Source organism: Pseudorca crassidens, chromosome 12, assembly GCF_039906515.1.
Source record: "Pseudorca crassidens isolate mPseCra1 chromosome 12, mPseCra1.hap1, whole genome shotgun sequence".
In the NCBI taxonomy this organism is placed as follows: domain Eukaryota; kingdom Metazoa; phylum Chordata; class Mammalia; order Artiodactyla; family Delphinidae; genus Pseudorca; species Pseudorca crassidens.
The window spans coordinates 53,543,483-53,569,331 of record NC_090307.1 but is presented as its reverse complement, the minus strand read 5'-3'; the positions used below and the strand labels follow the sequence as shown (position 1 = coordinate 53,569,331).

The 25,849-nt window shown below is 38.3% G+C and overlaps 1 protein-coding gene across 2 annotated transcripts in view; it reads right to left on the bottom strand.

Annotated features, from left to right (window-relative positions):
• Positions 1-154: 154 nt before the first annotated feature.
• The window catches only part of ABHD3 (abhydrolase domain containing 3, phospholipase), a 38,157-nt gene continuing 12,462 nt past the window's right edge, over positions 155-25,849 (bottom strand). The window contains exons 4-9 of one of the 2 annotated variants that reach the window (XM_067699548.1): positions 23,516-23,561; positions 11,070-11,182; positions 6,694-6,867; positions 4,655-4,703; positions 4,410-4,575; positions 155-1,012 (exon numbers count right to left, since the gene is read on the bottom strand). In XM_067699548.1, the coding sequence (XP_067555649.1) occupies positions 834-1,012; positions 4,410-4,575; positions 4,655-4,703; positions 6,694-6,867; positions 11,070-11,182; positions 23,516-23,561 (727 nt within the window). In that variant the 3' untranslated portion in view covers positions 155-833. The remainder of the gene's footprint in view (positions 1,013-4,409; positions 4,576-4,654; positions 4,704-6,693; positions 6,868-11,069; positions 11,183-23,515; positions 23,562-25,849) is intronic. The other variant, XM_067699549.1, reaches the window with a different exon arrangement.

The window sequence follows — 25,849 nt, the reverse complement described above, 5'->3', positions numbered from 1 at the left end:
AGCTGAAAGTATTTTTAATTGGTACGAACGGTGGGAGCCCAATATTCTGGAAACTGAAACAATACAGTTTTAATATTTCTTACTAATGCATTTATGAAATCACAAATTACTCTAGGGATTACTTTTTTGTGGATAAAATCTCACAAAGAAACAATTTAAAATGGTAGAATTTAATATAATGATATATAAGTATGCACATACACTATTTAAAAAATAAGCATGTGAACTATAATCATTATAAAACATAAGTCAGCCTTAATTTAATATTATTAGAGTAAAAGAACATGTATAGAAGTCTAACATTTGTTGCATTTGCCTTTTAAGGTTAAAATACGTAAAAGATTTAGCACATTGTATTTTATCTTATTTCAGTTTTCATGTTACCATCATTAGGTATAAATACCCTTATGAATGTGCCAACTTATAACTTACATTCAAATAAATAAAGTCAAGTCCTATTACAATTATTAAAGTACCATAAATCACCTAAAATAAATTATCTAAAATAATACTAGCCCAAATTAAAACCCTGAGGAATTAAAATCTTTTTACACAATAGTTTTGGTTAAGTGCAGTTCCATGTTTGTACTACTTTATTTAAGGTCATACTTGGTAAGGCATAGTAAAAATAAAATCTACATAAGTTACAGTCTAAATCTATATTTTATTTCTTGCTACAAAGTTGTTTTGTTACTCCAAAAAGTAGTTTTTGCATGTCATTCTGGACCTCTTCACCACCTGCTGGCTAATTTGCTTTATATACAGTAATTAAGATTTGTGCAGTAAGCTGAGCTGCCTTTATACGGTGGTTTAGACAAAATGCACCTGAAGAACTACATGCCAGAGAGTTCATGTCCGTGTTCAACCATGGCCTGCACAAACTGCTTGAAGACTCGATCCATGTAAGTGGACTGTCTTGGCCAGATTCCCTCCAGAAAACCAATATGGCCTCCATAAGAAGTAAGGACCAAAGCAACATTAGGGTTTTGCTTAGCAGTTTCTATTGGAATAGCTTGACAAAAAATAGGCGGGGGGAGGATAAGAGAAGGGAAGGAGAGAGAAAAATATATAATTATTAACAGTTTTTGTTAGGAAAAGTATGTGCCTTTATCATTTCCAATCATTATAAATCAAAACATCATTAAACAAATAAATATTCATAATGAGTGTGGCTAATGGAATAAGTCTGACTAATTTGTATCAACCACCTATATTCTTATAACAGTTCATGTTCACAGTTATATACTGGACCATCAATTTTGGAAGAATCAATCGAGTAATCAATCACAACACAAAAGTATAGGCCCAGTCTTGTTTTGAGAAATTAAATAATTCAAGAAATGGTGAATACTTACATTATGTTATAAGATTTCCACTTAGGTACTACACCAAGAAAAAAACCCAAACTAATTTTATCACCTTTGTGAGAGTTATACATTCATTATGTATGACTTTGGTTAACTTTACATGAAGTTAGATTCCTGAGGCCAATTGGTGGCTGTATTAAGGATACAAAATTATACATATGATTTTTAAAAACATATAGATAGCAAAAAAGAATGGCATATAATACTCTCAAGTGGTAACAGTGTTTATCTTTGGGTGGTAAAACACTGGTGATTATTTTATTTTATTTATTTTTTTCCTTCTCTGAATTTCTGTTTATAGGCAGGAGAAAGAAAAACTTTATTTTGAAAATATAATTGCTGTATTTAAATAATCCTCCAGTAAGGACAGTCTCTTCAAATGCTCTACAAAATTATGCTGAGTAAAAACTTTAAAGGACATGAGTTAAAGTTGTTTTATTTTTATTTTCCCCTCAGGCTTAGAGTTCAAACAGTGAAACCTTTTGATTTAAGATCTATAATGGATCACGACCTGGCATGAGAAGTGTTTTGATTTCAGATACTGCTAAATCTTACATCCCTAATCCCTAATTAAGATAACATGGTTGATCCAGTAATTAGACCTTCGTATCTTGGGTAGAGTCTTAGGGGTAAATGAGTTCATTAAAGGTAAGATCTCCCTACCCTTCCAATGAAGGAAAGGAAGCTGACACACTATAGGACAACTGAGACCCTTTGAAGATAGAGCTGCTGAGGGCCCCAAACTGCATGTTTAGATGATCTAAATTGGACCTCTCAGGGAATTCCCTGGCCATCCAGTGGTTAGGACTCCGTGCTTTCACTGCCGAGGGCTGGGAAACTAAGATCCCACAAGCTGCAGGGCGCAGCAAAAAGAAAAATAAATTGGACCTCTCACTCCATTCCTTGAAGAATAAAACTAGAGAACCTAAATCAAGGCCTAGGAAGTCAAGTCCTTGTCCTAAATGGGTCCTGAACTCACATCCTTATCTAGCTACACCTAAAACAGAACATCTATCTTGGGATCAGGTGTTAGAACTTAAGGGGCAGGTGAAATGACTGATACTATTTATGTTTTTCCTTTTTCACCTTACACTAAGGGCTTAGATTACGAGTGCTTCATTTGTCTCTAATGGAATTATTAAGAGCCCCAATTTCACACTCTGGATACAGTCAGGAATTTCTAACACACTGATAGTTTACAGTCATATCAGAAAAACGAAAGGCTGGGCCATTCGAGTCATGTGAAAGATGCTGGCTGCCTGTGCTCTCAGAATGCAGACAACTGTCTACTACTTTAATGTGGCAAGATGATTTTAAGGGCTGGGAAAGAATAAGAAATAGTGAGCTTAAACTTCAACCAAGTGGGTCAAGACAAGTTAAATGCTGGGAAATTTTTGTTGGTGGAAGAAGGGTCCATGAAATATAAAAATAGAGAAATACTGAACTTCCTTAATCCAATGAAAATAGGCTAAACAATCTCCATGTAATTCGACTGATTATTAAAGTTCACAGTTAAGGGAATTCCCTGGCTGTCCAGTGGTTAGGACTCCGTGCTCTCACTGCTGAGGGCCCGGGTTCAATCCCTGGTGGGGGAACTAAAATCCCACAAGGCTGCACGCAGAGGCCAAAAAAAAAAAAAGTTCACAGTTTAATTTTTTGATTTGTGGTCAAAGACCAAAAGTTCCAGTCATCTAAAATTACCTGTGATTTAATCATAAATCACACATTAAAATGATATCCCCTAAAAGACGGTAAGTGACTTTTTTAAAACATACTTTGGGGATTTTCTGAAATTTTTGCAATACATACGTGCTGTGTTTGTACTCAAAATAATTTTTTAAAATGAAGTACTTGGGGAAAATGTTTTAAAAGTATTTAAGGGAGAAATAAGGAAAAAAGTTTTATAAAAAGCTTTATGAAATTTCATTAGAAAAAAATTAGAGGTCAAGTCTACTTATCCTTAAGATAGTATGATCACTTCTAGGCGTCTTATATTGCTTTAATGTATGAACACATCCACATATATCTTTGTTACAAAATTCCGTATTTCTTGAATTAAGAGAACAAGGAAGTTAATTTGGGCATAATTTTCTTTTATATAGTATCCGGGGGAAAACAGACACTTTCCCTTCAAATATGACCTTATAGTCCGAATGTGCTACATTCATTGAGTTATCCAAGGACATCATATTAATAAAGTCTCAAGCTCTCTTCTAGGTTAAAAGGGGGAAAAAACTCCAAAGCCTTCTGTATAAGAACCTCAGGAATAAGGGACTTCCCTGGCAGTCCAGTGGTTAAGACTCCGTTCTTCCCCCCTCCTAGGGGACATGGGTTCAATCCCTGGTCAGGGAACTAAGATCCCACAAGCTGCGTGGCCAAAAATAAATAAATAAAAATAAAAACAGTAGAAGTTACTCTTAAAAAAAAAAAAAACCTCAGGAAGAAAAGGCAAGTGATGACAATGTACTCTTGAGGCAAAGATACTGTAAACATAGTCTGTCCAAAGAACAGTTATTTTATAAGAAGGAAAAGTTGTAAAAATGAGAACAAACAAAATATTGAGTCATAATTTGTTCTGAGGCTCTCACAGTAGACTAGATAAGGGTCTATGAAGACGTTTAAAGTGATCTGAGACATTTAGATACTAAATTATGAGTATCAAGGTTTTTTTTCTGTTTATCACAGTAGAAAACATTATATGACTGACGTTTCTTATTACTGTATTTTCCTAAAAAAAATATATATATATATATATATATATATTTCTTTTGGTTTTTGGTTTTTGTTTGCGGTACGCGGGCCTCTCACTGCTGTGGCCTCTCCCGTCGCGGAGCACAGGCTCCGGACACGCAGGCTCAGCAGCCATGGCTCACGGGCCCAGCCGCTCCGCGGCATGTGGGATCTTCCCGGACCGGGGCACGAACCCGTGTCCCCTGCATCAGCAGGCGGACTCTCAACCACTGCGCCACCAGGGAAGCCCTTCCTAAAATATTTTAAAACAGTTAATTCATGTCAAAATGTATACAAAAATGTTAAGTTTACCATGACTGGGTGAAAAAACATCATCCACAGAATTCAGACACAACACTGGAATCCCTACTGATTTCAGTCTACGATTTGGACTGGCATCAGTATAATAATCGTCAATTGTTCGGTAGCCAAACATGACTGAAGTGAATCGCTTATCAAATTCTCTTATGGATTTAGCCTGAAAAACAAAAACCGATTATATTTATTCTTGGAATCAAAAAAGGAAATAAACATATTACATAAAGTTTCTCTCCTACCTTCATGACATGATCCATGTCAATTTGTTTTACAAACATATGCCGGTGCCTGGAAAAAAAGAATTTCAAAAGTAAAAAATTAAGGTCATTCCCATCTCAAACATACCTAAAATACATAATGATAAGTAACTTAGAACAGGGAATAAAGTTGTCACTCAATAAATATTTACTTAATTAGACATGGCAGGAATACATTGATATTTGTCCTGAAGAATTTTTGTAAAGTTTATTTTTTTATTGAATGATTCTTTAAATTCTATAGTGCTTTACAATTTTCAAAAGTTTCACATACATGATTTTATTATATTATATCCCCTTTTAAAAAATCCCCTACCTCTATATTGCCCCTCCCCCACTTCCTTCTCCCCGCTGGTAACCACTAGTTCGTTCTCTGTGAGTCTGCTTCTTTTTTGTTCCATTCACTAGTTTGTTGTAATTTTTAGATTCTACACGTAAGTGATATCATACAGTATTTGAAGTACATGAAGACATTTTCTAAAAGTACTTTTTATTAATTGAGGAAGAAGGAACCAGTAATAATAAACAAAATAACAATAATAAATGAAAGTGTTGTTTCATAACAAATTGTACCTACACACCAATGCTATTAAGCCAGTTTGGCCAAAAAGGCCTCACTTAAGCCAGAAGCTTTCAACTGGGTAAATCAACTGAAGATTTATCTTATTTTTTAAATTGCTATATTGAAAATTAGAATTTATATTTTTGTATACTTAAAAAATTTTTTTTTATTGGAGTATAATTGCTTTACAATGTTAGTTTCTGCTGTATACCAAGGTGAATCAGCTATATGTATACATATATCCTCTCCTTCTTGGACCTCCCTCCCACGGCCCCCCATCCCACCCATCTAGGTTGTATACTTATTTTTAAATGTTGGTTATTTTTCTTGTATAACCTATATTTTAATTCAAATCATTCTCTTCCTTTTTCTTGCTACTGTCCCCCATTTCAGTGACCATGAATAAAAATACGATTCTGTAGTATTTTTAGCAGTATTTTATAGTCAACATCTGTAATGCAACAAATAGGTTAAGTTTTTTTTTAATAAAGTACTTTTTAATTAAGGAATGTATATTGTTCTTTCTTTCTTTTTTTTTTTTTTTTTAATTTTTGGCCATGCCACATGGCTTGCGGGATCTCAGTTCCCCGACCAGGGATTGAACCTTGGCCACGGCAGTGAAAGCCTAGAATCCTAACCACTAGGCCACCAGAGAACTCCCCAAAATAGGTTAAGTTTAATGCAGTGTCTAATGTCAACTTTCGGGGTAACTATGGTTTTCAGTTAAGTTATGCGCAATTAACTGTACTTTTTAGTTAGAGTTTATATTTAAATTTGTCAATTCACTTAAAAATGCATGGTAACAGTTATCAAAAAATAAACAGAAACATCCCATGTTCTTTGTTGCCACACTGTTTAACTGTTAGAAGATACCTAAACAATTTCAGAAAAACTAATGCAAAGATAATATTTTGGTAATGTTAAGAACTGTAGGGGCTGAGAATATCCATATTTTAGAAGCATTCTCCTAAGCCACTAAAACATACTATGTTCATAACACATGCTTAGAAATCATATTATTCGTCTCTAAAAACACTTAATACATTACTTACTACCTAGGGGAGAATTAGGTACTAATAAGATTAGCAACAAGTAGAAAATCCAGGGAAATAGCCCATAATGTTATTCAACACATTTGAGTCTAATGTTTTTATTCTTTTAGAATAATTTAGAACAGTGATGAAATGGTGATCTTCCAAGTGGGGCACAGAGCCTAGTGGTTGTACAAGGTAATCCACTGGGGTACAGAAAGAAAACAGAGCTTTTATCTGTATTTTTAGCTTATACTTAAAATCTTTTTATTTTTGTATATATTGACAATAGAATATTTTGGTGCAGTAGTAAATGCATATAATGCAAACATAAATATACATATTTTAGCAGTGTTATGCTTGAAAACATTTTACTGTGGCACGTAATCCAAAGAGTTTGCAGACATCAGGTGTTAAAGATGACTCACTTATTAATGGAAGACTGGAGGCAAGTTGTCAAGTAGTAATTAAAAAGCAGCCAGTTCAGTGGTTTCTCCAATGACTCCGAGCAAGCAAAAGTATTCCAACCAACTGAAAAAGTTGCAGCTGCCTTCAAAGGAGTTTTTGGCCCCATTTTGCCAAGGTAATTTAAAAGCAGCATTCTAAAATGAGGAAAGACAGAAAACTCAAGTGATGAATTTGTTGTCTCTCTCAAGACATCCCATTTCTAATTGTGGACTTTAACTATGGAGAAGAAAAATATAAACCAGTGTCCAAGTCCTTTATCTTGGAAAACCATGCAAGTATCTCTATTCTTTCCTTACATTCACCTATTTATTTATCTTGCAGTCAGCTATATTCAGAATGGGACAAAGCATACAGTTATTACTTACATGTGTACCTTTCTGTGAAGTAAAACATAAGAAAAAGCCACTGTAAGAGTGGTTTTTCTTTTTGTTGTTTTCAAAATGATATTGGGGATTTATTAAAAATTTGCAATTCCCTGGGCCCCAGCCTCCAGTTGAGTGTTTAATTTAATACGTGGGGGTGTTTCAGGCAAACTTTTTCTATAGAGGATCACGAAGTAAATGTTTTGGGCTTTGGTGGCCCTACAATCTCAGTTGCAACTACCTTGTGATTATAATTTGAAAGCAACCATAGACAATACGTGAATAAATGGATATGGCCATGTTTCAGTAAAACATTAGATGTGGATATTGAAATTGAAATTTCATATACTTTTCACATGTCATGAAATAGTTTTGATTTTTCCAACCATTAAAAAAATATAATAACCACTCTTAGCTCTTGCACTGTACAAAAACAGACAGCTGGCCAGATTTGGCCTCCAGGCTGTGGTTTGCCAAGGCTTGGCATAGATGAAAGATCACAGAAGGAGTGGTTTTCAAATATGGCTGCATGTTGGAATCACCTGTGGAGTTTTTAAAACTATTATCGACGTCTGGGTCTCACCTTCAGAGATTCTGAGTAATTGGTCTGGGTGGCCATTCCGGTTGCCTTTGCATCCTTGTACCCTACAGCAAGTTTGTAAGGGCTCCCTCGTCTAGAGTTAGACTTTCTGAATTGTGGCAGAGCAGTTGGCCCCTAAAGTCACTTGTTTTCTCTCCCTACTCCCTCTTGCTATTTGTCCTTATCTCCTATCACATATTTTCCTTTCATTTTATCAATTTTCCTGATTCTACTCTAGTTCTATTTTGGTAAGAGGGACAAGAATGGAGTTTAACCTGCAGTAATGTCAGAAATCTAAGTTTGACATTGCCAACTAAGAGAAAGGATGATAGCCTAAATTCTGTTTCTCATATTTTCCATTCTTTATTTCTCCAATTGCCCAGGTTCTGAAATAGGACACATGAGTAAAAATTCTCTAATTCTTTTTATACAACCCACATGGAAAAAAATCCATTTACAGAGTGAATGTGATGAGATTTTAGATTAAAAATGGAGATTTCATGGTTTTTGTTGTTGTTGTTTTTGTTGCTGTTGTCCAAGGTTTACTGAAAATATGACAGCACAGCAGAAAGATTCACATGGCTCCATGTGGTGTTTTAAAATTCATCCCAACTGTAGGCTGAGTGACTGTAGGTTAGACAGACTGCCAAAGGCCAACAGCTTCAGCACTTCTGTAGTGTCAGAAACTACTTCAGTGATTTCCTGATCCAGGGCTGAGAGCTCAGGCTGGAGATTTCGTTCTTGAAAACAACTCTTCATTAATGACTGTATTCCTGGTTTATAGTACTGTGGTTCACTAAGCTATTTAGAAGATAATGCTTACTCTCCTGCAAAAGGGTCATTCTAGGGTCCTAGTTTTGGTGGCCCTATTCTTTGGCTGGAGGTCAGAGATTTCTGAGTCTGATGTAATAGGCAAATTGAAAGGGTTGGAAGTGAACCTCAGGAGTAGGAAGGACCAGGAATAGCTATGACCGAGTAGGTGGGGATGCTTCTTAGTTATTACTCAGGAGCAAAATAATGTCAAGACATTACCCCCCAAAAAGCTGTCTTACTTTGGCAAGAAAAAGACTCCATTTTCACAAAAAAAAAAAAAAAGAGAGAGAGAGAGCGAGAGAGAGAGAAAAGATAACCCATGGATTAAGAGATTTAAGAGACATATCAATCTCAATATGTGGACTTTAGCTGTCTGCTGCCTCAAACAAACTGTAAAAACCAGCCAACAGACTGATGGGGAAATGAAATACTGACTGAATATTTGATGATATTTAGGAATTATTGTTAGTTTTTTTGTTTGTTTGTTTGTTTTCTTGCGGTACACGGGCCTCTCACTGTTTTGGCCTCTCACGCTGCAGAGCACAGGCTCCGGACGCGCAGGCTCAGCGGCCATGGCTCACGGGCCCAGCCGCTCCGCGGCATGTGGGATCTTCCCGGACCGGGGCACGAACCCGAGTCCCCTGCATCGGCAGGCGGACTCTCAACCACTAGCACCACCAGGGAAGCCCCTTATTGTTAGTTTTGTTCAAATGTAATCAAGTATTGTGATGGGTTGTTGTTGTTGTTTAAGAGACTCTACCTGTTAGAGATACCTACAGAAATCTTTATAAATGATCTCTAAAATTTATTTTAAAATAATCAGAGTTGAGAGGGAATGGGGGGGTGGTACTACTGACAAGATTATCCTTGAGTTGATAGTTATTGAAGCTGGGTGATGAGTATATATGAGGCGTCATTATACTCTTCTTACTTTTATATATATTTGGGAATTTCTATACATTTTTGAAGCTAGTTTACCAACTCATTGGGAGATTGGAATCCGACTGAGTCTAGAGCAGCGTGGATTCCTTGGCTAGACTTAGTTCTGTCTCAAAACCCTTACTTGGCCCCAGGCATCACAGGCTTGGAGATTACCCAACCTGGGCATAAGGATCTTTGACAGACGCTTCTGTCTGCTACATCTCCAAAAAGAAAAATGTGTCAAGCTGTAAAACACATCCCCGAGTGGTAAACCCACTTGGGAACATGTCACAGTGCTAGGCAACTAGAAGGGGTACTTCCTTTGAACAATTTACAAGACATTAATATTCAACAAGCTGCAGAGGCTAACGGTCAAGTTCGCACTGAGGCTTCAGTTCGACAAGAATAGGCATTTCCCAGGAACCTCTGAACAGAGAATCTGGGCCTGTTTATGTAAGGTCTGGCTTTTAAAAAAGTAAAGAATTTATATGATTAAAGGAAGAAAGTTCAGCTGGGCACCTTGTCCTTTAAGGTTCTCATTATGGGGCAAAGGAAAGAGAAGTGAAATCCTTTCCTTTAAGCACAATTCACAGATTCTGCCTGGGTTTTCTGCGGTGATTCAGATTTCTTCCTTTAGTAGGTCAAGTCAGACCTTCCATGCTAATGTAAGAAACGTATTCTTTTCTTCTTAGTTTTATGTTTATCAGAATCTAAAAAGCTGTTGTTAGAGCCGATTTTTTAGAGCCTATCATTTGTAAAGCTGTTCATTTTCAAGTAAACATGTTCCTAAAATGTTCTAAAAACTGAAATGACAGATAAATCAATTACAAAATTAAGAAAAATATAGCATTTTCTATCTCATGTGTTTGTTGATTTTGGACAATGCTTTAGGTAATCTAAGCATAGCAAAATGCCATATAATAAAAATTTTGGATTGTATTAAGCTCACTATTACTACAACAAAAAGATTAAACAATTAGCCTAAGTATATAAATATAAAATATAAATATATACATGGCATAGAAGGTCCAAAAAAGCCCCTATGCAAGCAGCACCAATTAAAATATTCATTTGCTTAAAAAAGCAGCTGGAGTAGGGGGTTACAAACAGCATTTCACAGTTTCTAGGAGAGCATTCTAGGGAAGGTCCATTTGCCCAGCAACAAAACTAAACAAGACAAAACAAACAAGAAAAACACCACCTGGGGAAAAACTGTTTTGAAGGCCCCTTCAGTTGGAGAGAGCAATAATAATTATTTCTACAACTGGAGTGATGAAAGTCATGGTACAAGTTCAGCTTCCTGAATGGTCCTGGAGAACACGGTGGCAGTGATGGCTGGGAATACATCAGGGAATCTGAAGGTCAACGTGGCTGCCACCCAGTGATAGAAATCAACTCCATGGGGTTCGGACAAGCCTTCGGGCTCACAAAACCCCAAGCACCTCGAGGAGGTACTTGTATACTTCTCACCACAGAGACCAGTAGTCAAGGAAAATATTAAAATTTACCTGAATTAATTCCTTCATCCATTCAGCCACATGTGGAGAAATATGATAAAAATAATCAAACATTTAAATGCCCATGCAGCTTACAGTCGTCTGAAAGAGGCACTCGCTAGCACCACTTCCCTTTTGGACATTTTAGAAAGGAAAAACCTTACCCTCCCATTGAAACTCCTGCTGCCAGGAATGGAGCAGAAGGGTACAGACTGTGAACATGCTGAATGACCGTCTCCAAGTCTTCAGTGTTCGCACAACAGTAAGTCCTTGGCGTCTGCAAGCAATGACAGGTAAAGCACAAAAATTATAATCAGGAGGTTCATCATTTGTATAATGCAGAATTGTAAAAAAGAGCAAGAAGTCATAAATACGAGAAAATGACCTTTGTTTGCACATACTATGAGTCATGATAATTTATCATTTTCCTGTCTTGCAGTACACATATATGCCATTTAGGGTCAGTGTTATTTGAGATGGCACTAACAAAAGACTCTGATCATGCAAGAAAGCCTGGACGAAAATGGGGCAAGACCAATACAAATACCTCAAATTAAACAGATATGCAGTACTCTACTCAAATGTGTCTCTAACTAAACAAGAACAGAGTCAATTTAGGCAGAAAAAGTGGAGAATCACACCTTTTTGTAGGAAAAAAACAACAACTTATGCCTGACAAAGCCAAAGCCAAAGTAATTCTTATTAAAAAACACAATCAAGCAACCAAAAAAGGCTTTCCAACAATACCACAAAAAATTTAAATTGTGACTCCTTTCTTACTGGGGAGCTGTTTTCTCTATCTTGAGTGCTGTCTACCAATGAAGGAGTGTGATTTTCTGGCACTGCCTTCACTCTAGATAAAGCAACATCCAGTGTGCTTTATTAATTAAATATTTTCTTTTTCAATAATATTTCCATATAACCCCAGCTGTGCTACACTGAAAACAGACACTTAAAATGTTAAAATATGTAAAGCTGATTATGTTTTAATACATAATGCATTAAAACAAATGGTTTTCATGTGAATTTCATTAATAAGGGCTCTGTTTCCAGCAGAAAAGCTTCACAGATGCTTTATTTGAGATCTGGGAGCAGAGGGCAATCCTGTCTGTACAATGTATGTGAGAGTGTATATATGAATAAAGTATATGTGAGATAAAATAACCAGCAATTTAATAACAAAGAGAGAAATCTGATAACCTTTTATTACTCTAGTAAAAATACCAAAACAAGTTATGTGTACCACCCTGATTGTAATATTCCAGTAAACTATGATTGGAAGGTTATGTGCCACCCACCATTCAATTACTAATGAGTAGTCTGAGGAAATTACAATTTTCACTGATGCCTCCACCTAAACTCAAGGCTAAAACACTCCTATTGCCTACTACCATCTTTCTGAGATCTGCAAATATAAAGCTCACCAAAAGACAAATGTTAACCTGACGGTACTCACAATGGCTAACATTTACTGAATGATTAAATTTGTGTCCACAAAACCCTGAGGAAGATCCTATTATTATACTTAGGAAACTGAGTTTTTAATAGAAAACTGAGTTTAGAGAGGTTAAGCAACTCCTGTAAACTCCTGAACAGCTAGTAAGTGACGAAGCTGAGATACTTCCAAAAATACTTTGTGATTAAATGCATTTGAGGGGCACAAATTCAATGTAAAATCTAAACAGAATAATATCTACTACCAGTCTCATTCATAGTGACTGCAGAATTTGTCACAAGAATTCCGGTGAAAAAGATCATCCCTACTTGGCATTTTTACTACACGTGAGTTTATTCACGCTGCATAGTTTTTAAATTTCTGTATTATTTATAAACAATCACCAACACATACGCTTGTTATGCAGGCTTCAAGTGAAGTATGTGTGTACATGTATGTACATACACACAGAGTTAGGGTATGAGAAAAATGGCCTATGGAAAATGATTAGGATCAGAGAATTTTAGTTCCAGGAAGGACCAGAAATAGCACCTCGTTCCTTATTTACAAGTGGGGAAACTGAGGCTCGGCAAGGTTGAGTAATTTGCCAAAGGGCACAGAGTAGCAGAGCTTGGAGTTTATGTTTGTAATAAGTAAACTACTTCTTGTAAAGCACTAGGGTTCCATGAGATATTTAGTAAGCAAATCAATATCTGGTACGCTCAGACATAGGAGCTTATTTTTCCCTAAATGTTTTTCTCCCAGTGGATTACATTAAGTTGGGAACTGATAATGCTGGTGTGGATCAAAGCTGCCAGAACTCTGAAACTCAGCGCATCTAGAGCCTCTCTGGCACGATCTGCCGCCTGCTGGCCGCTCCCTTAGCTTCCGTGATGGCTTCGTCCCGTTCTCATCCTGCTGCTGGCTTTCCATTTCCTGTCATTCTCCCCACAACCCCAAATATGAGAATTCATTTCCATCAGTTTTGTTGTAGGCCTGCATCTGCTCATTCTCTGGTCAATACCCAATTCCTGGAGGTCTGGTCTACCTTCACAGCTTCATCAACCACGTCTAAGCAGCGACTAAGCCTGAGTCTCCAGTCTCTTCCTTCTTCCTGGGCTCCAGATGCAAATTCCCAAGTTCTAGAAGTAATGTTCTGTCAGTACTTCAAACTCAAAATGTCCCAAAGTAAACTCTTTTATCTCTTCATGAAAACTCCTAATGCTTCTCCTAACTTCCCATTTTTCTATAAATGACATCTACATTTTCTTAGTTAAAACTGTAGGTGACACTGCCTTCTTCCTCTCCCTTAACTCACAGCCAATAAACTTCCAAGTCTTGTAGCTTCTTCCTCCCCAGAATCTTTTCAGGCAACACAGGCGAGCCCTTCTTTCCACTCTACTAAAGGCCCTGGTTCGTTAGATTCTCTCAGAAGGCCCCAGGGACAAGGATGTGAGTGCAAGCGGTTCATTTAGAAGGTGATAGGGGGAATGGGGAGTAGGGGAGTGGTGAGTGAGTGTGAGTCTGAAAGAGTAGGAAGCCAGTAAAGAATGTTACCCAGCTGTTTGTGGCTGTGGACAACTGGGACTCAATCCCCTCGGGGCATTTTGGGAGACTATAGAACAAGGCTCAAAATTATCCCAACCAAGTGGCAAGGGAACTGGGTTATTTGCCCACCAGTTCGCTTCAGCCACTGGTTGAAGGCAGCTCCTGGGGGATGTTAACTCCCTGGCACTCTGGTCGGCCCTGAGCAGAGGCTCAGCAGGCTTCCATGGCTAGAGAAGGCCCCCAGTCAAAGAGATGGGGGTGCTTGCAGTGGGAAGCCATCAGGTAGGCAAGATGGGAATGGTAAGCACCAAAGGGAAAAAGGTGTGGAAAGGGTGTGGCGCCAGCTGTCTTTGCTCCCAGGCCTTTGTACCTCTCACCTGGACTACCAGGTGATAACCTCTGAACTAGTTAACTGCCAGCCTTTCCTAATCACCATCCATAATCATACATCCCATTCAACGTGAGATTAATCTTCCTGAAGAACACTTCCAGCTCTAATCATGACAGTGTTTCTGATTAAAATTCTTCATTAGCTTTCCATTGTTGACTGAATTAAATCCAAAGTCCTCTGCTAAGGCCCTTCACAATATGCCAAGTAACCTTTCCAGCTCTGCGTTTTACTAGTCCTCCATATGTATGGATTCTGGTCCATGGGACACTGCTGTTCTCTTGCCTGCTAAGTCTCTTAATATCCTTGCCACCTGTGTAAACTTCATCTGCCAAGTGGCCTTCACAGTCAACTCTGCCTGCTGAAATCATGCCTTGAAAAAATTGAATAAATGTCAGACAAAAGGTCAGACTTGGCCCCTGTTCTCCAGGAACTCACAGCCTTTCCCAATTCTACCCCTACTTGTCCCGGCCAGCCTGCTCCCTGCCCTTACTATCTATATGTGAGGCTCTCTCTATTACTATCTTGCTCACCTCTATACAGTCAATAAATACTTGTTGAATTGAATGGAAACACACAGGATTGAAAGTGAGATGACCTGATTAGTAACTTCTGATATGCAAACCTACGTGGTTATACCACACAACCTCTTGCTACTTGATGGGCTCCAACAGGGAACATCATATGCCTTCTTTCTTCATAGGACTTGAGTCCCATTAAAGAAAGAATTCACCTAGGATACACAGCAAAGACACTTGTGGGGGTAATACATTGAATTGATAGGACTGGCAGAAATTTTCCTCAGGTTTGAAGACATAACTTTATAGCATCTTTTTATTTTATTTCATTTTATTTTATTGGCTGCATTGGGGTCTTCGTAGCTGCGCACGGGATTTCTCTAGTTGCGGTGAATGGGGGCCACTCTTCATTGTGGTGCGCGGGCTTCTCGTTGCGGTGGCTCCTCTCGTTGCGGAGCACGGGCTCTAGGCGCGTGGGGTTCAGTAGTTGTGGCGCTCGGGCTCAGTAGTTGTGGTGCACGGGCTTAGTTGCTCTGTGGCATGTGGGATCTTCCTGGACCAGGGATTGAACCCATGTCCCCTGCATTGGCAGGCGGATTCTTAACCACTGCGCCACCAGGGAAGCCCCTATAGCATCTTTTTAGATTAAAAATAATGTTAGTTAATTCTCAGTTGCTAGGGCTGCTAATACCACCAGCAACTATCCTCTTATTTCATACTTCCAGAACAGAGGTAAAGTAAGCCGCATCTAATCCCTAAAGGGAGGAAGGAAGACCTGGCAGGATTCAGCTGGGTGATGAAAGCTCCTTTTAGAGTGAGAAGAGGATGGGAAAGGTATTCTTGAAAAATGCAGAAAATCTAAAGGATAGGTAACCTTCAGCAGACGTTTGGGCATAAATAATGGGTTGGCCAAAAAGTGCATTCTTGTTTTACCATAAGATGTAACAGACAAACCCGAACAAACTTTTTGACCAACCCAATATTTTATGTTAGAATAATTTGACAATAATTACAAACCAAGATTGTTCAAATTGTTCAACTGCAACTGCGATCAGAGAGAAACAATAGTAATTTGTTAAATGGCTTTTTAGAGGTTACTTTTTAAAAAGCATGGAAGAGAATGATGAAGTAAAATTAATTCTAATTATACATAATAGGTGAGAAAAGAATAAAGTATATATTTTATATTTATCTATGAACTACATCTAATTTATCCTTAATCAACTTCCAAAACGTAGACAAACCGGTTTCTCCTTATTCTGAAAGAGAATTTTCTTGTCCTGATTTAGAAGTCATTTGTTTTAAAATGCAAATATAACTGATTCATTTTGTTGTGAAGCTGAAACTAACATACCATTGTAAAGCAATTATACTCCAATAAAGATGTTAAAAAAATAAATAAATAAAAACATGAGGACGTGTGAAAAAATTTTTTGGGAGGGTATAGAAACAAATTAAATTTCACCCTGTTAATCAGGTAGCCTGACTTTCCCTAGCTATTCTGGGAGCAGATTAATTTGCTAATCTGCAGAAAAAGCCATAACCCAGGACCCTTCTCTCAATACCTGCCACACATCCAATACTGAAGAAGGCCAGCTCGTAAAAAGATTTCAGTTTTCTGTCCAGAAAAAAATAAAACTGAAAAAGGCACACAAATGTCTTTTTAAAAATCACTTAAATTTCACATTTACTTTATTGTAATGTCTTGATAAACATCAAGAGCTTACAATATTTCATTTTACAGTCTTCTCTCTAGTATTTAACGATCTGTACTCAAATATTTGATAAGATGCTGCTTACATGAACTCTGTGATTCTTGTGTGAATGTAGGCTACCCCAAAAGGAATAATACTTTTATAATAGGGCGAATTATGCTTTTTAACCGCTCTCTACAGTGTGTTTTTGTTGTTGTGTTGTTTTGCTTTCATTCCACCCACTCCCAGTCCAGTACCTAATGAGCTACCCAAATCATTCTTAGAAAAATTGATCTTATTTTTGGAAACTGAGTTTGTTAAACAAAGAGTCAGAGAAAACAAATGTATGTGCATATGTAAATAAAACCAGCACTTTAATGAATAATCATTTCGCCTACATTGATAGGCATATAAAATGACCAGGTATCCAAATCTGCCTGAGAATTTGTTAGTTATTTAAAGTAACCAACCACAAAACAAAGGGCCCCAAGAAATATCCTGGCCAATGCTGGGGCCAAGATAGCCTATATGCCGTGTTCCTGCTAACATTCTGGATAGCCATGGCGCATGCTTATGCAGTCATGCTACAAAGCGACACTGATAAATGAGCACAGTCTGTTAGTGGCTTAGAGCCTGTCAGCCAGGCAGGCAGGAGTTCTCAGGCCAGGGTCCTAGGAAGCCTGGGACTACCCACCACCTCAGCCCTGCCTGCAGACTAGACTCACCAGGGAGTTTTAGGACAAACACAGGCACCTGGACTCCAGCCCAGGCCAAATGAATCAGAATCTTTGGGGGATGGCATCCAGGGATCAGTACTTTTTCAAAGCTTCCCAGAGGCTTTTACTGTGCAGTCAGGGCTGAGAACCAACTGCTCGAAGAGAATAAAGAAACAGGGTGAGACCTGAGCCAAGAGAGGAGGAGGCTGCACTGACAAGAATGACAAAACCTACCTAGAGTCACTTGGGAAGAGGGAAGTCTAGTTCTATGGGGATTCCCTGCAGTGCACAGAGAAGTATTGCTAAACATCTCATGGCATAAAGGAACACCTGGCACAGCTGAAGCCTTCGATGAATGGTAGCTAGCTATTACACTGTTGCTATTCCTAAAATTATCATTGTTATTCCTAAAAAATATACTATTCCTAAAATTCTTTATTTACTTAAACATTCTTTTTATTTAAAAATTGTTTAAATATAGAGAATTGCACAATCTTTTGCATACCCACCACTTACAGCAGTTGATATTACTGAACTGGACTTATCAGTGTTAGAAGAAAATTCTATACGATTCAATGAATTCATATCCACATCTGGCTTACAACCTTCCTGGGTTGTTCCGATGGGTAGAGGGAGGAGGGAGAGGTTATCTGGGGGAGCATTCAGGAAAGGGCAGACTTGGGTGGGACACAGTGGTGTTCAGTAAGAAGATACTGAGTGTGGGAAAGGCAGTGCCTGAAGGTGAAAGTCTGACAACTGAACTGTGCTTTGGCTGGCCATGCGCTATATGCCCCTCCTCCCTCAGACCATTACAGTCCTTAATCCCTTGTGAATGCCCCCTTCAGAAAACAGGGCCCAGGAGGGGAAAGAGCCCTACATCCCTCCTACCCCATTAGCTTCCGAGGTGGAAAAGCTCAGTAGGAAACAAGAGCAGATTTCTCAAGATCTGAGTCCTTAAATAACCACCCGAGGCATTGGAGATTGAGGCAAGATCCCTCTCTTTGAAAACCCTCTTTATCTCTACCCTCTTTTCCGCCTGACTTGACTTAAAGCCAGAGCTGCAACGTAAAGACATTGGACAGTCTAAGTTCATGCCCTAAGACCACTAATCAGCTTTATGACGTCAAGCCTGTCACCCCACTTCTCCAGCAGTGTCCTCATCTACTAAATGAGGTTTTTAGGATTAGAGGATCCCTGAAGCAGAGCTACTTAAAGTGCCAGTCCAGGGTGAGATAAGGGGCTGGCATCAGAATATAAATCAGCACGCTGCTTCTCTCACCAAGAGAGTATTTCTGTGAGAAAAAAAATAATCAGCTCACCTCAGCAGCGTGCTCAGAGCCGAAGTTGGCTTATGTTCTCTCGCAGCCCCTCATACTGTCAGGGATTGTGTCAGATAGTTCGAGAAGTGAAAGTTGGCTGACAAACTGCATTTGGAGAGCACCGCTTTAAAGTATTTTCTGGCTTCTGCTCCACTGTTTCCCCCCCACCCCGACCCCTCACCAGCTCTACCTTGAACGGGAAAGTACCTGATGGAGGCTTTTCTTTTTAACAGCTTTATGAGACATGATTCACATAGCATACAATTAACCCATTTAAGATATACAATTCAGTGTGTGTGTGTGTGTGTGTGTGTGTGTGTGTGTTTTAGTACATTCAGAGTTGTACAACTATCACAATTTTAGAACATTTTCATCACCCCCAAAAGAAACCTTCCACCATTAGCAGTCAGTCACCCCACCTCCCTCCGCCCGAGGCAACCACTAATCTTTCTTCCCATCTCTACAGATTTGCCTATTCAGAATATTTCGTACAAATAAAATTACACAATATGTGAGCTTTTGTCTGGTCTCTTTCACTTAGCATAATGTTCTCAAGGTTCATCCATATTGTAGCATGTGTCAGTACTTTATTCCATTTAAAATGCTGAAAAACGTTCCATGGCATGGCTGTACTACATTTTATTTATCCATTTGTCCATTAATGGACATCCTGATTCCTTCCATCTTTTGGTTATTATGAATAATGATGCTACAAGTAAGTGTGTACAAGTTATTGTATGAACATATATTTTCATTTGCTGGGTATATACCTAGGAGTGGAATTGCTGCATCATACGGCAACTCAATTTTAAGTTTTTGAGAAACTGCCAGAGTATTTTCCAAAGTGGCTAGGAGAGTTTTCTGGTTGGGTTTAGGGACATAGAAGTCTGCATGATCCTATAAACAAAAGGAGAGGGACCCTTGTGTAGCGTTCAACAAACTCAGGTTTGGCTGAGTTCTTTGTAGATTATCATTCCTAAACTAAGCTGGAAACATGACAGTTCACAAAGTAATCATTAATATTAGGGAGTTTGTGGATAACTTGGATTCCTGGATTCCTGGTCTTGAAAACCGATCTGCAGAGAGCAAGAAAAGGAACCATTGGGACTTCCCTGGTGGCTCAGTGGTTAAGACTCCACACACCCAATGCAGGGGGACTGGGTTTGATCCCTGGTCAGGAAACTAGATCCCACATGCATGCTGCAACTAAGAGTTCGCATGCCGCAACTAAGGAGACAGTGAGCCACAACTAGGGAGCCCATGTGCCACAACTAAGGAGCCCGCCTGCTGCAACTAAGACCCAGTGCTACCAAATAAATTAATATTAAAAAAAAACTAAAAGCACCGTCTACTTCGAGGGCTCCAAGAACCCTGCAGGAGTATCTGAGGACCAGTCTACTGAGACTAGGACTCTGTCCTCTACAGCTCAGAGCCCCAGAAAGGGCAACATGCAGGCTTCTCATTTACTAGTGAACAAGGCTTCTGGCTTTCTCTCAATCCTGCAATGACTAATTGGAAATGAGGACAATGTGGTGGTGGAAATTTTCTACTTTCTTATTCTGCTCTGCAGGAGCCATAGTAATCCCTATAAATTCTAAGTATATCACCAACATATTTCAGCAAATCTTTTACTTTTGCATTTCTTCCACTCCTAGGAGAACTGCTTACCCTAAATTCCATTTAACCTTTACTAGCTCTTTTGGGTTAATTTCAGTTAGAATCGGTTCCTTCCTGTTTGATCTTTGCTGATTCATCTTTTGTCCTTTTTTATGCCTACCCTAAGGTCTTATTTACTCTGGGTCTGAGCTACATTAAATCCTTTCTGGAACAAGGTAAGGTATAAATACTCATAGAGTTACTCTAGTCTGAAACAGTAACTGTGTATAGCTCTAAGGCAGAAAGAAGAAGGACTATCAAGGGATCTAAATATCAAACCTAGATCTAATAATCAATATTGGCATCTCATTTTTGTGATCCATTAGGTTACAAGAAGTATATAGTAAATTATAATTCATTTACTCCCTTTAATTTCTTTTCAAAAACAGTTATTCTAAAAGGATATAATTATGTTTTAGTCATTTGCTATCCTTATTTTTTCTTAAGTTAGATGGCATTAGCCTTTATGATACAGATATTTGCTGGAGGTACCAGTTCATCAGAATTCAACCCGATGCACTGTATAAGACGCCAGAGATCAAGTTACTCTTATCCTCTCACTTAGAACTCAGTGAATTCTTTAAAAGTTAAAAAAATTTTTTTTATCTAATTACCATCCCTTTGTAAAATCTCCCAAAAGTGTTCTTGGAGATTTTTTAAAAATCTATGCAAGTTTATGGGTAAAAGTTACTGGGTTGCTGCATTCTTTCAAAGTAAATTTCCAATTAACTTTAAATGCTCAGGGTAGAAAGTTTTTCAAGCTTCCTCCTCCTCTTTTTCTCTCCTCCTTCCCATTTGTTGTGTTCTAAGAGTCTATCCTCTGCTCTACCAATGGCTCCTAAGCGATCTCACCCACTCCTGACCTCCTGGTTCCACTGCGTACCAATAATCCATTCCTTTCTCCAGCCTGTATGTCTCTTCTGAGGTCCAGTCTAGTACATCCAACTGTTTATGAAAAATTTCCACCTGGATGACCTAAAAGCACCCTCAATATCTAAAACTGAATTTGTTATTTTGATGACACCAAAAGCTTGTAAATTCTCCTAAATTTCCTATTTCAGCAAATATTACCTTTCACCGTATTAGCCTTTTACAAGTCAGCAAAACTAGACATGCCAACCTTGACTCCCGTCTCTTCACTTCCCACCATACTATTCTTTCTGCCCCATGAATACCCTTCATTTTTGTTCTCTCCCTTTCCTCCCCCCCACCTCTGCGTTCACACTCTGGATAGGTCTTTAATAACTGCCTTCTAACAGATTTCCCAGCCTCCAGCCTCCTTCCCCTCCATCACTTTTCTGCCATGGTTCTCCTTCTAAAACATGACCATGACCAAGGTATTTTATATGTCAATTATACCTCAATAAAACCAAACTTAAAAAAAAATGTCAATGGTTCAATACTAGGTTCCTTGGAATTCTACACATGACTCTTCAAAATCTGGCCCTACCCTTCTGGGAGAATTCCTATCACTTCCTGAGTAATGAGAGGGAGCACAGTATAACGGTCAAGAACATAAGCACATAGTCAGCCTACCTGGGTCTGAATCCTGGCTCTGAATTTCTCAGTGAGAGCAAGTTCTTAACCTATTTGTCCCTCATTTTCTTCATCTAGAAAATGGGGATGATGGTGGCTACACTTACCTAAATCACGGGGTTGTTTCTATTGCTGAACATCGAGTACAAAAAGACATAATGAAAAAAAAAGACATAATGATATATTCTACGGACTCAACAAACATTAGATAAAATGATCATCATTTTTATCCCTCCACAAATAAGTACTTGCTACTACGCTCTTTAATACCTTGCTTTTCATGCTGAGAAAGCTCCTCTATCCCCTCTGCTGGTTCAATACCATAGCCTTCAAGATCCAACTCAAATTCACCTCCGCTGCGATATTCTGCCGCCTCCCCTGGGGCAATCAGTTACTCCTTCCCTCTATGCTCTGTAGCCTTAATAAACCTTCCTGTGGTCACACTGTATTGCGTATATTTTTATGTATCTGACCATCTCCTGAAACTTAAGTTAAATCTCCTAAGTAAGGGTTCAGGTTGTGTGTAATAATGTGTGCACTCCTCACTCTATTGCCTTGTACAGTGCCTGATTTAGGCATACAACACAGCTTTGCTAAATGAACAGATCCTTATCTCTCACTTTATGGAACCGAATGGATTTTACTTTGCAGCATGTTATTTTCTTGAGAGCCTCAGATCATGTCGTCCCCATCTTTGTGTCCTGGAAGCACCTAGAAGGACACACAGCAGACAAGAGCTGCACAAAAACAATTTGCTTAGTCCAGAGCCGGAGTGACAAGTTCAAATCTTTCCCTTTAGAATACCTACCACCTGTCTACAAGATTCCTAAAGGGCCGCACTAAGTAAGGAAATGTGAACCTTCACCTTCACGAGGCGCTTGAGTGAGACCGTAAACACTTTATAACTTTAGCTTTTGAAATCATGTTGCTCTTGATCCTCTCCAGGACTTAACTTACTATAAAGGAAAGTGCAAGAGCTCTTTTCTTTTTTTTTTCCCCAAATTCTCATAATGTACTGACACAGTGACATGATTGTAAATTTTTATTTCCATTATGACTTAATTATTTATAGTCTTAGTATCATTCACTATCAATGACCCAGAAAAAAAGTTTCTTTCTATTCTGATAGAATTGCCTTTGACCTGTGAAAGTGGTGAGGGACTAACAGTTGAAAAGCTTCAAGAAAATTTCAATGGGTGTAATATTTCTCATTCCAACTCACAGGTTAACATCAGATAGAGTGATGATTTTCCAAGAGATGGAAGGACTTCTATCCTAGCAAAAACTTTAGGGGTTAGAGGGGAAAAAAGCTGATTTAAAATAATATTTCCTCCATGTAAACTGTGGCAGGCAAATAGGCATATAACATGCAGTCAGTCCATTTCATGATGACAGTAAATTTCTTAATTAAAAATGTATTACTGTAGTGGTTAATTTTTTTGTACCAGTTAATTTTTAAAGAAAATATGTTTTGCATTAAAAATGATGTAGATAAATATTTATTGATGCTAAAATATGGTAAGTATAAAAGTTAAGTTATAAAATAAAGCCTTAATTTAAAAAATAGAAATATATTACATTTTAAAATTTAAATATAAGATCTGGATGAACATAGACTAAGGGGATTCCCCTGGTCATATAATTATGGGTTTCCTTTTTTTCTTATCCCTATATTTCCACAATGAACTTGTATTGTTTACATAATAAGCTATCTTAAATAAAAGGAATATGTTTTTGTTATAAAACTGGAAATGATTCTTTTAAAAATTAAGCTGTTGTGATTAATTTAGATTTACTTACCAAGAGATTCTCCCCTGCCACTCCTCTGTTGTTAAAAACCACACATCTAAAAACCAGGAAAGTAATTTTTGTTATTTTTACACATGATTCTTACAATATAATATAAAAATCATCTTATTGGCACTGTTTTAGAGCATGAAAGGTTCTTAAAAATCTGTTCCAAAGAAATGAGGATGCTTGATAATTTCATTAAATGCACTAAAATACATTTCTAGTTCTCTAAATTCAGCATGTAGGTTCAAACCAGAAAACTGTGTATCAAAGTGATGTTAAATTTTCCTACCAAAAGCAGAATTTTTACAACTACTTCCTATGTATATGTGTAGGCCTCCAATAAGTATTATTAAAATAATTCTGAATACAAGTCAAACTTAAATGTTTTTGCCTCAAATTAAAAAAAATATGTCCTCTACCTATTCTATTTGCAACATTAATAAGCATCTATTCCTATCCTGAGAAACAGCTCTTGTTCCCTCAAGGCTCGGCAAACACAGACACTGGAATTTTACCTGCGGTGAGAACATCACTACAGGTAGAGCTGCAAGGAGCATGGCATCTGGGTTGGAAGGTTGGGCCCCCACTATGCTACTGCTTGGTGTTCAGCTGACCTAGGGGAGGAAAGACTAGCTGTGTGTCCTATAATGCTGTTTGCCTCTCCTAGGTCAATGGTCATATGTAAAGGGCTTTAGAGCAGTGCTGGCTCACAGTAAGTACACAACGACAGTTAACTAATTAGTAGCAATGGTAGTTGCAGCACAATGCTAACCTTTACACAGTCATTCTGCACTGACAAAACTTTCCATCAACCATAATCCCAGATATGTATTTTTGCCATCCTCAAACAAAATCCTGACTTGTGTCTGCATGGGTTCTCTTTGATTTAGTGAATCTATATTCATGTCAATTAAAGTTCACTTTGTTTTGTCTATCTGCTTAGCTAATCAATCAAGATCATTTAAGGTTCTAATTTAACCCCTCCCCTTTTTGTATTTAAAGCATTTATTATCCTTATTTTCATGATGTATTTAACACAGAAGAAATAAATACAAAAAGCCTGTAATTAAGAATATATGTGACAGGGCTTCCACGGTGGCGCAGTGGTTAAGAATCCACCTGCCAATGTAGAGGACACAGGTTCGAGCCCTGGTCCGGGAGGATCCCATATGCCGTGGAGCAACTAAGCCCGCAAGCCACAACTACTGAAGCCCACATGCCACAACTACTGAACCCCGCGCACCTAGAGCCTGTGCTCCACAACAAGAGAAGCCACCGCAATGAAAAGCCCTCGCACGACAAAGAAGAGTAGCCCCCGCTCGCCGCAACTAGAGAAAGCCCGCGCACAGCAACAAAGACCCAACGCAGCCAAAAAAAAAAAATTAATTAATTAATTAAATCTATTAAAAAAAGAAGAAAAATGTTCTAATATCTCAGAAATCTGATTTGAGAAAAGGCTAGAAATATTACATTTTATTAACTAGTCAGAGAAAGATTTTAAATATACTATAAAAACATGCAGAAAAGTTAGGTAGGGTCAGTTAGTCTTTAATCTTTTCTTGCTAAAAAGAATGGCAAGACACAGCCACTTGTATTTACTTGCATAAGCTCCTAAGTAACAGGAATCAGGGCTAAAGTTAGTTGTGACCTTGAACCTCGAAGCTTCCCGTCATTCAGAAAAGAACCACTTTCAAAGTGCAAACACTACATAAGGATAAAAATGGCTTCTGGGGCAAGATACCATCATGTGACTGCCCCTGAGAGAAGGGAGCAGAATTAGTGAGGGGAAAGAAGACGATGATCTGCAAACTCAGGAAAAAGCAGCCCATACATCTGGGATTTTCTTCCAAATTACAGACTGGGGTGTTTGTAACTTTCCTTTAGGCAAAAGTGGATCACAGCTCTGCTATCTCTTGCTAGAGGAGAAACTGTACTGAAGTCTCCATAGGTGTTTGTTTCTGACAATGTTCAATCAGTAACTGTCATCACTGTATATACCTCTAGCCTTGGGAATGAGGCAGAGAAATAAGGGAGGATGAAGCAGAGAGCAGCTATGGAGGGAGGCAGAATGACGGCTGCCCTTTGGTCCCTTTCTCCCACTCCAGTTGGCGATAAGCAATTAGCTGCTTTCGTTTAACCCCTTTTCTGCCCTGACCATCATCAGGGGACACTTGATACTTCAGTAAAACGAAAAGAGCAGGCTGTGAAACACCTACTATTCCTAAGACATTTGATGAGCCCCTCTTAACTTTATAACAGCTCTCTCCAAATAAGTTTTACAGTTTCTCCCAAACAATTTTAAAGGGTATGTCTAGGAGGGAAATTGTTCTGCAAAATTTA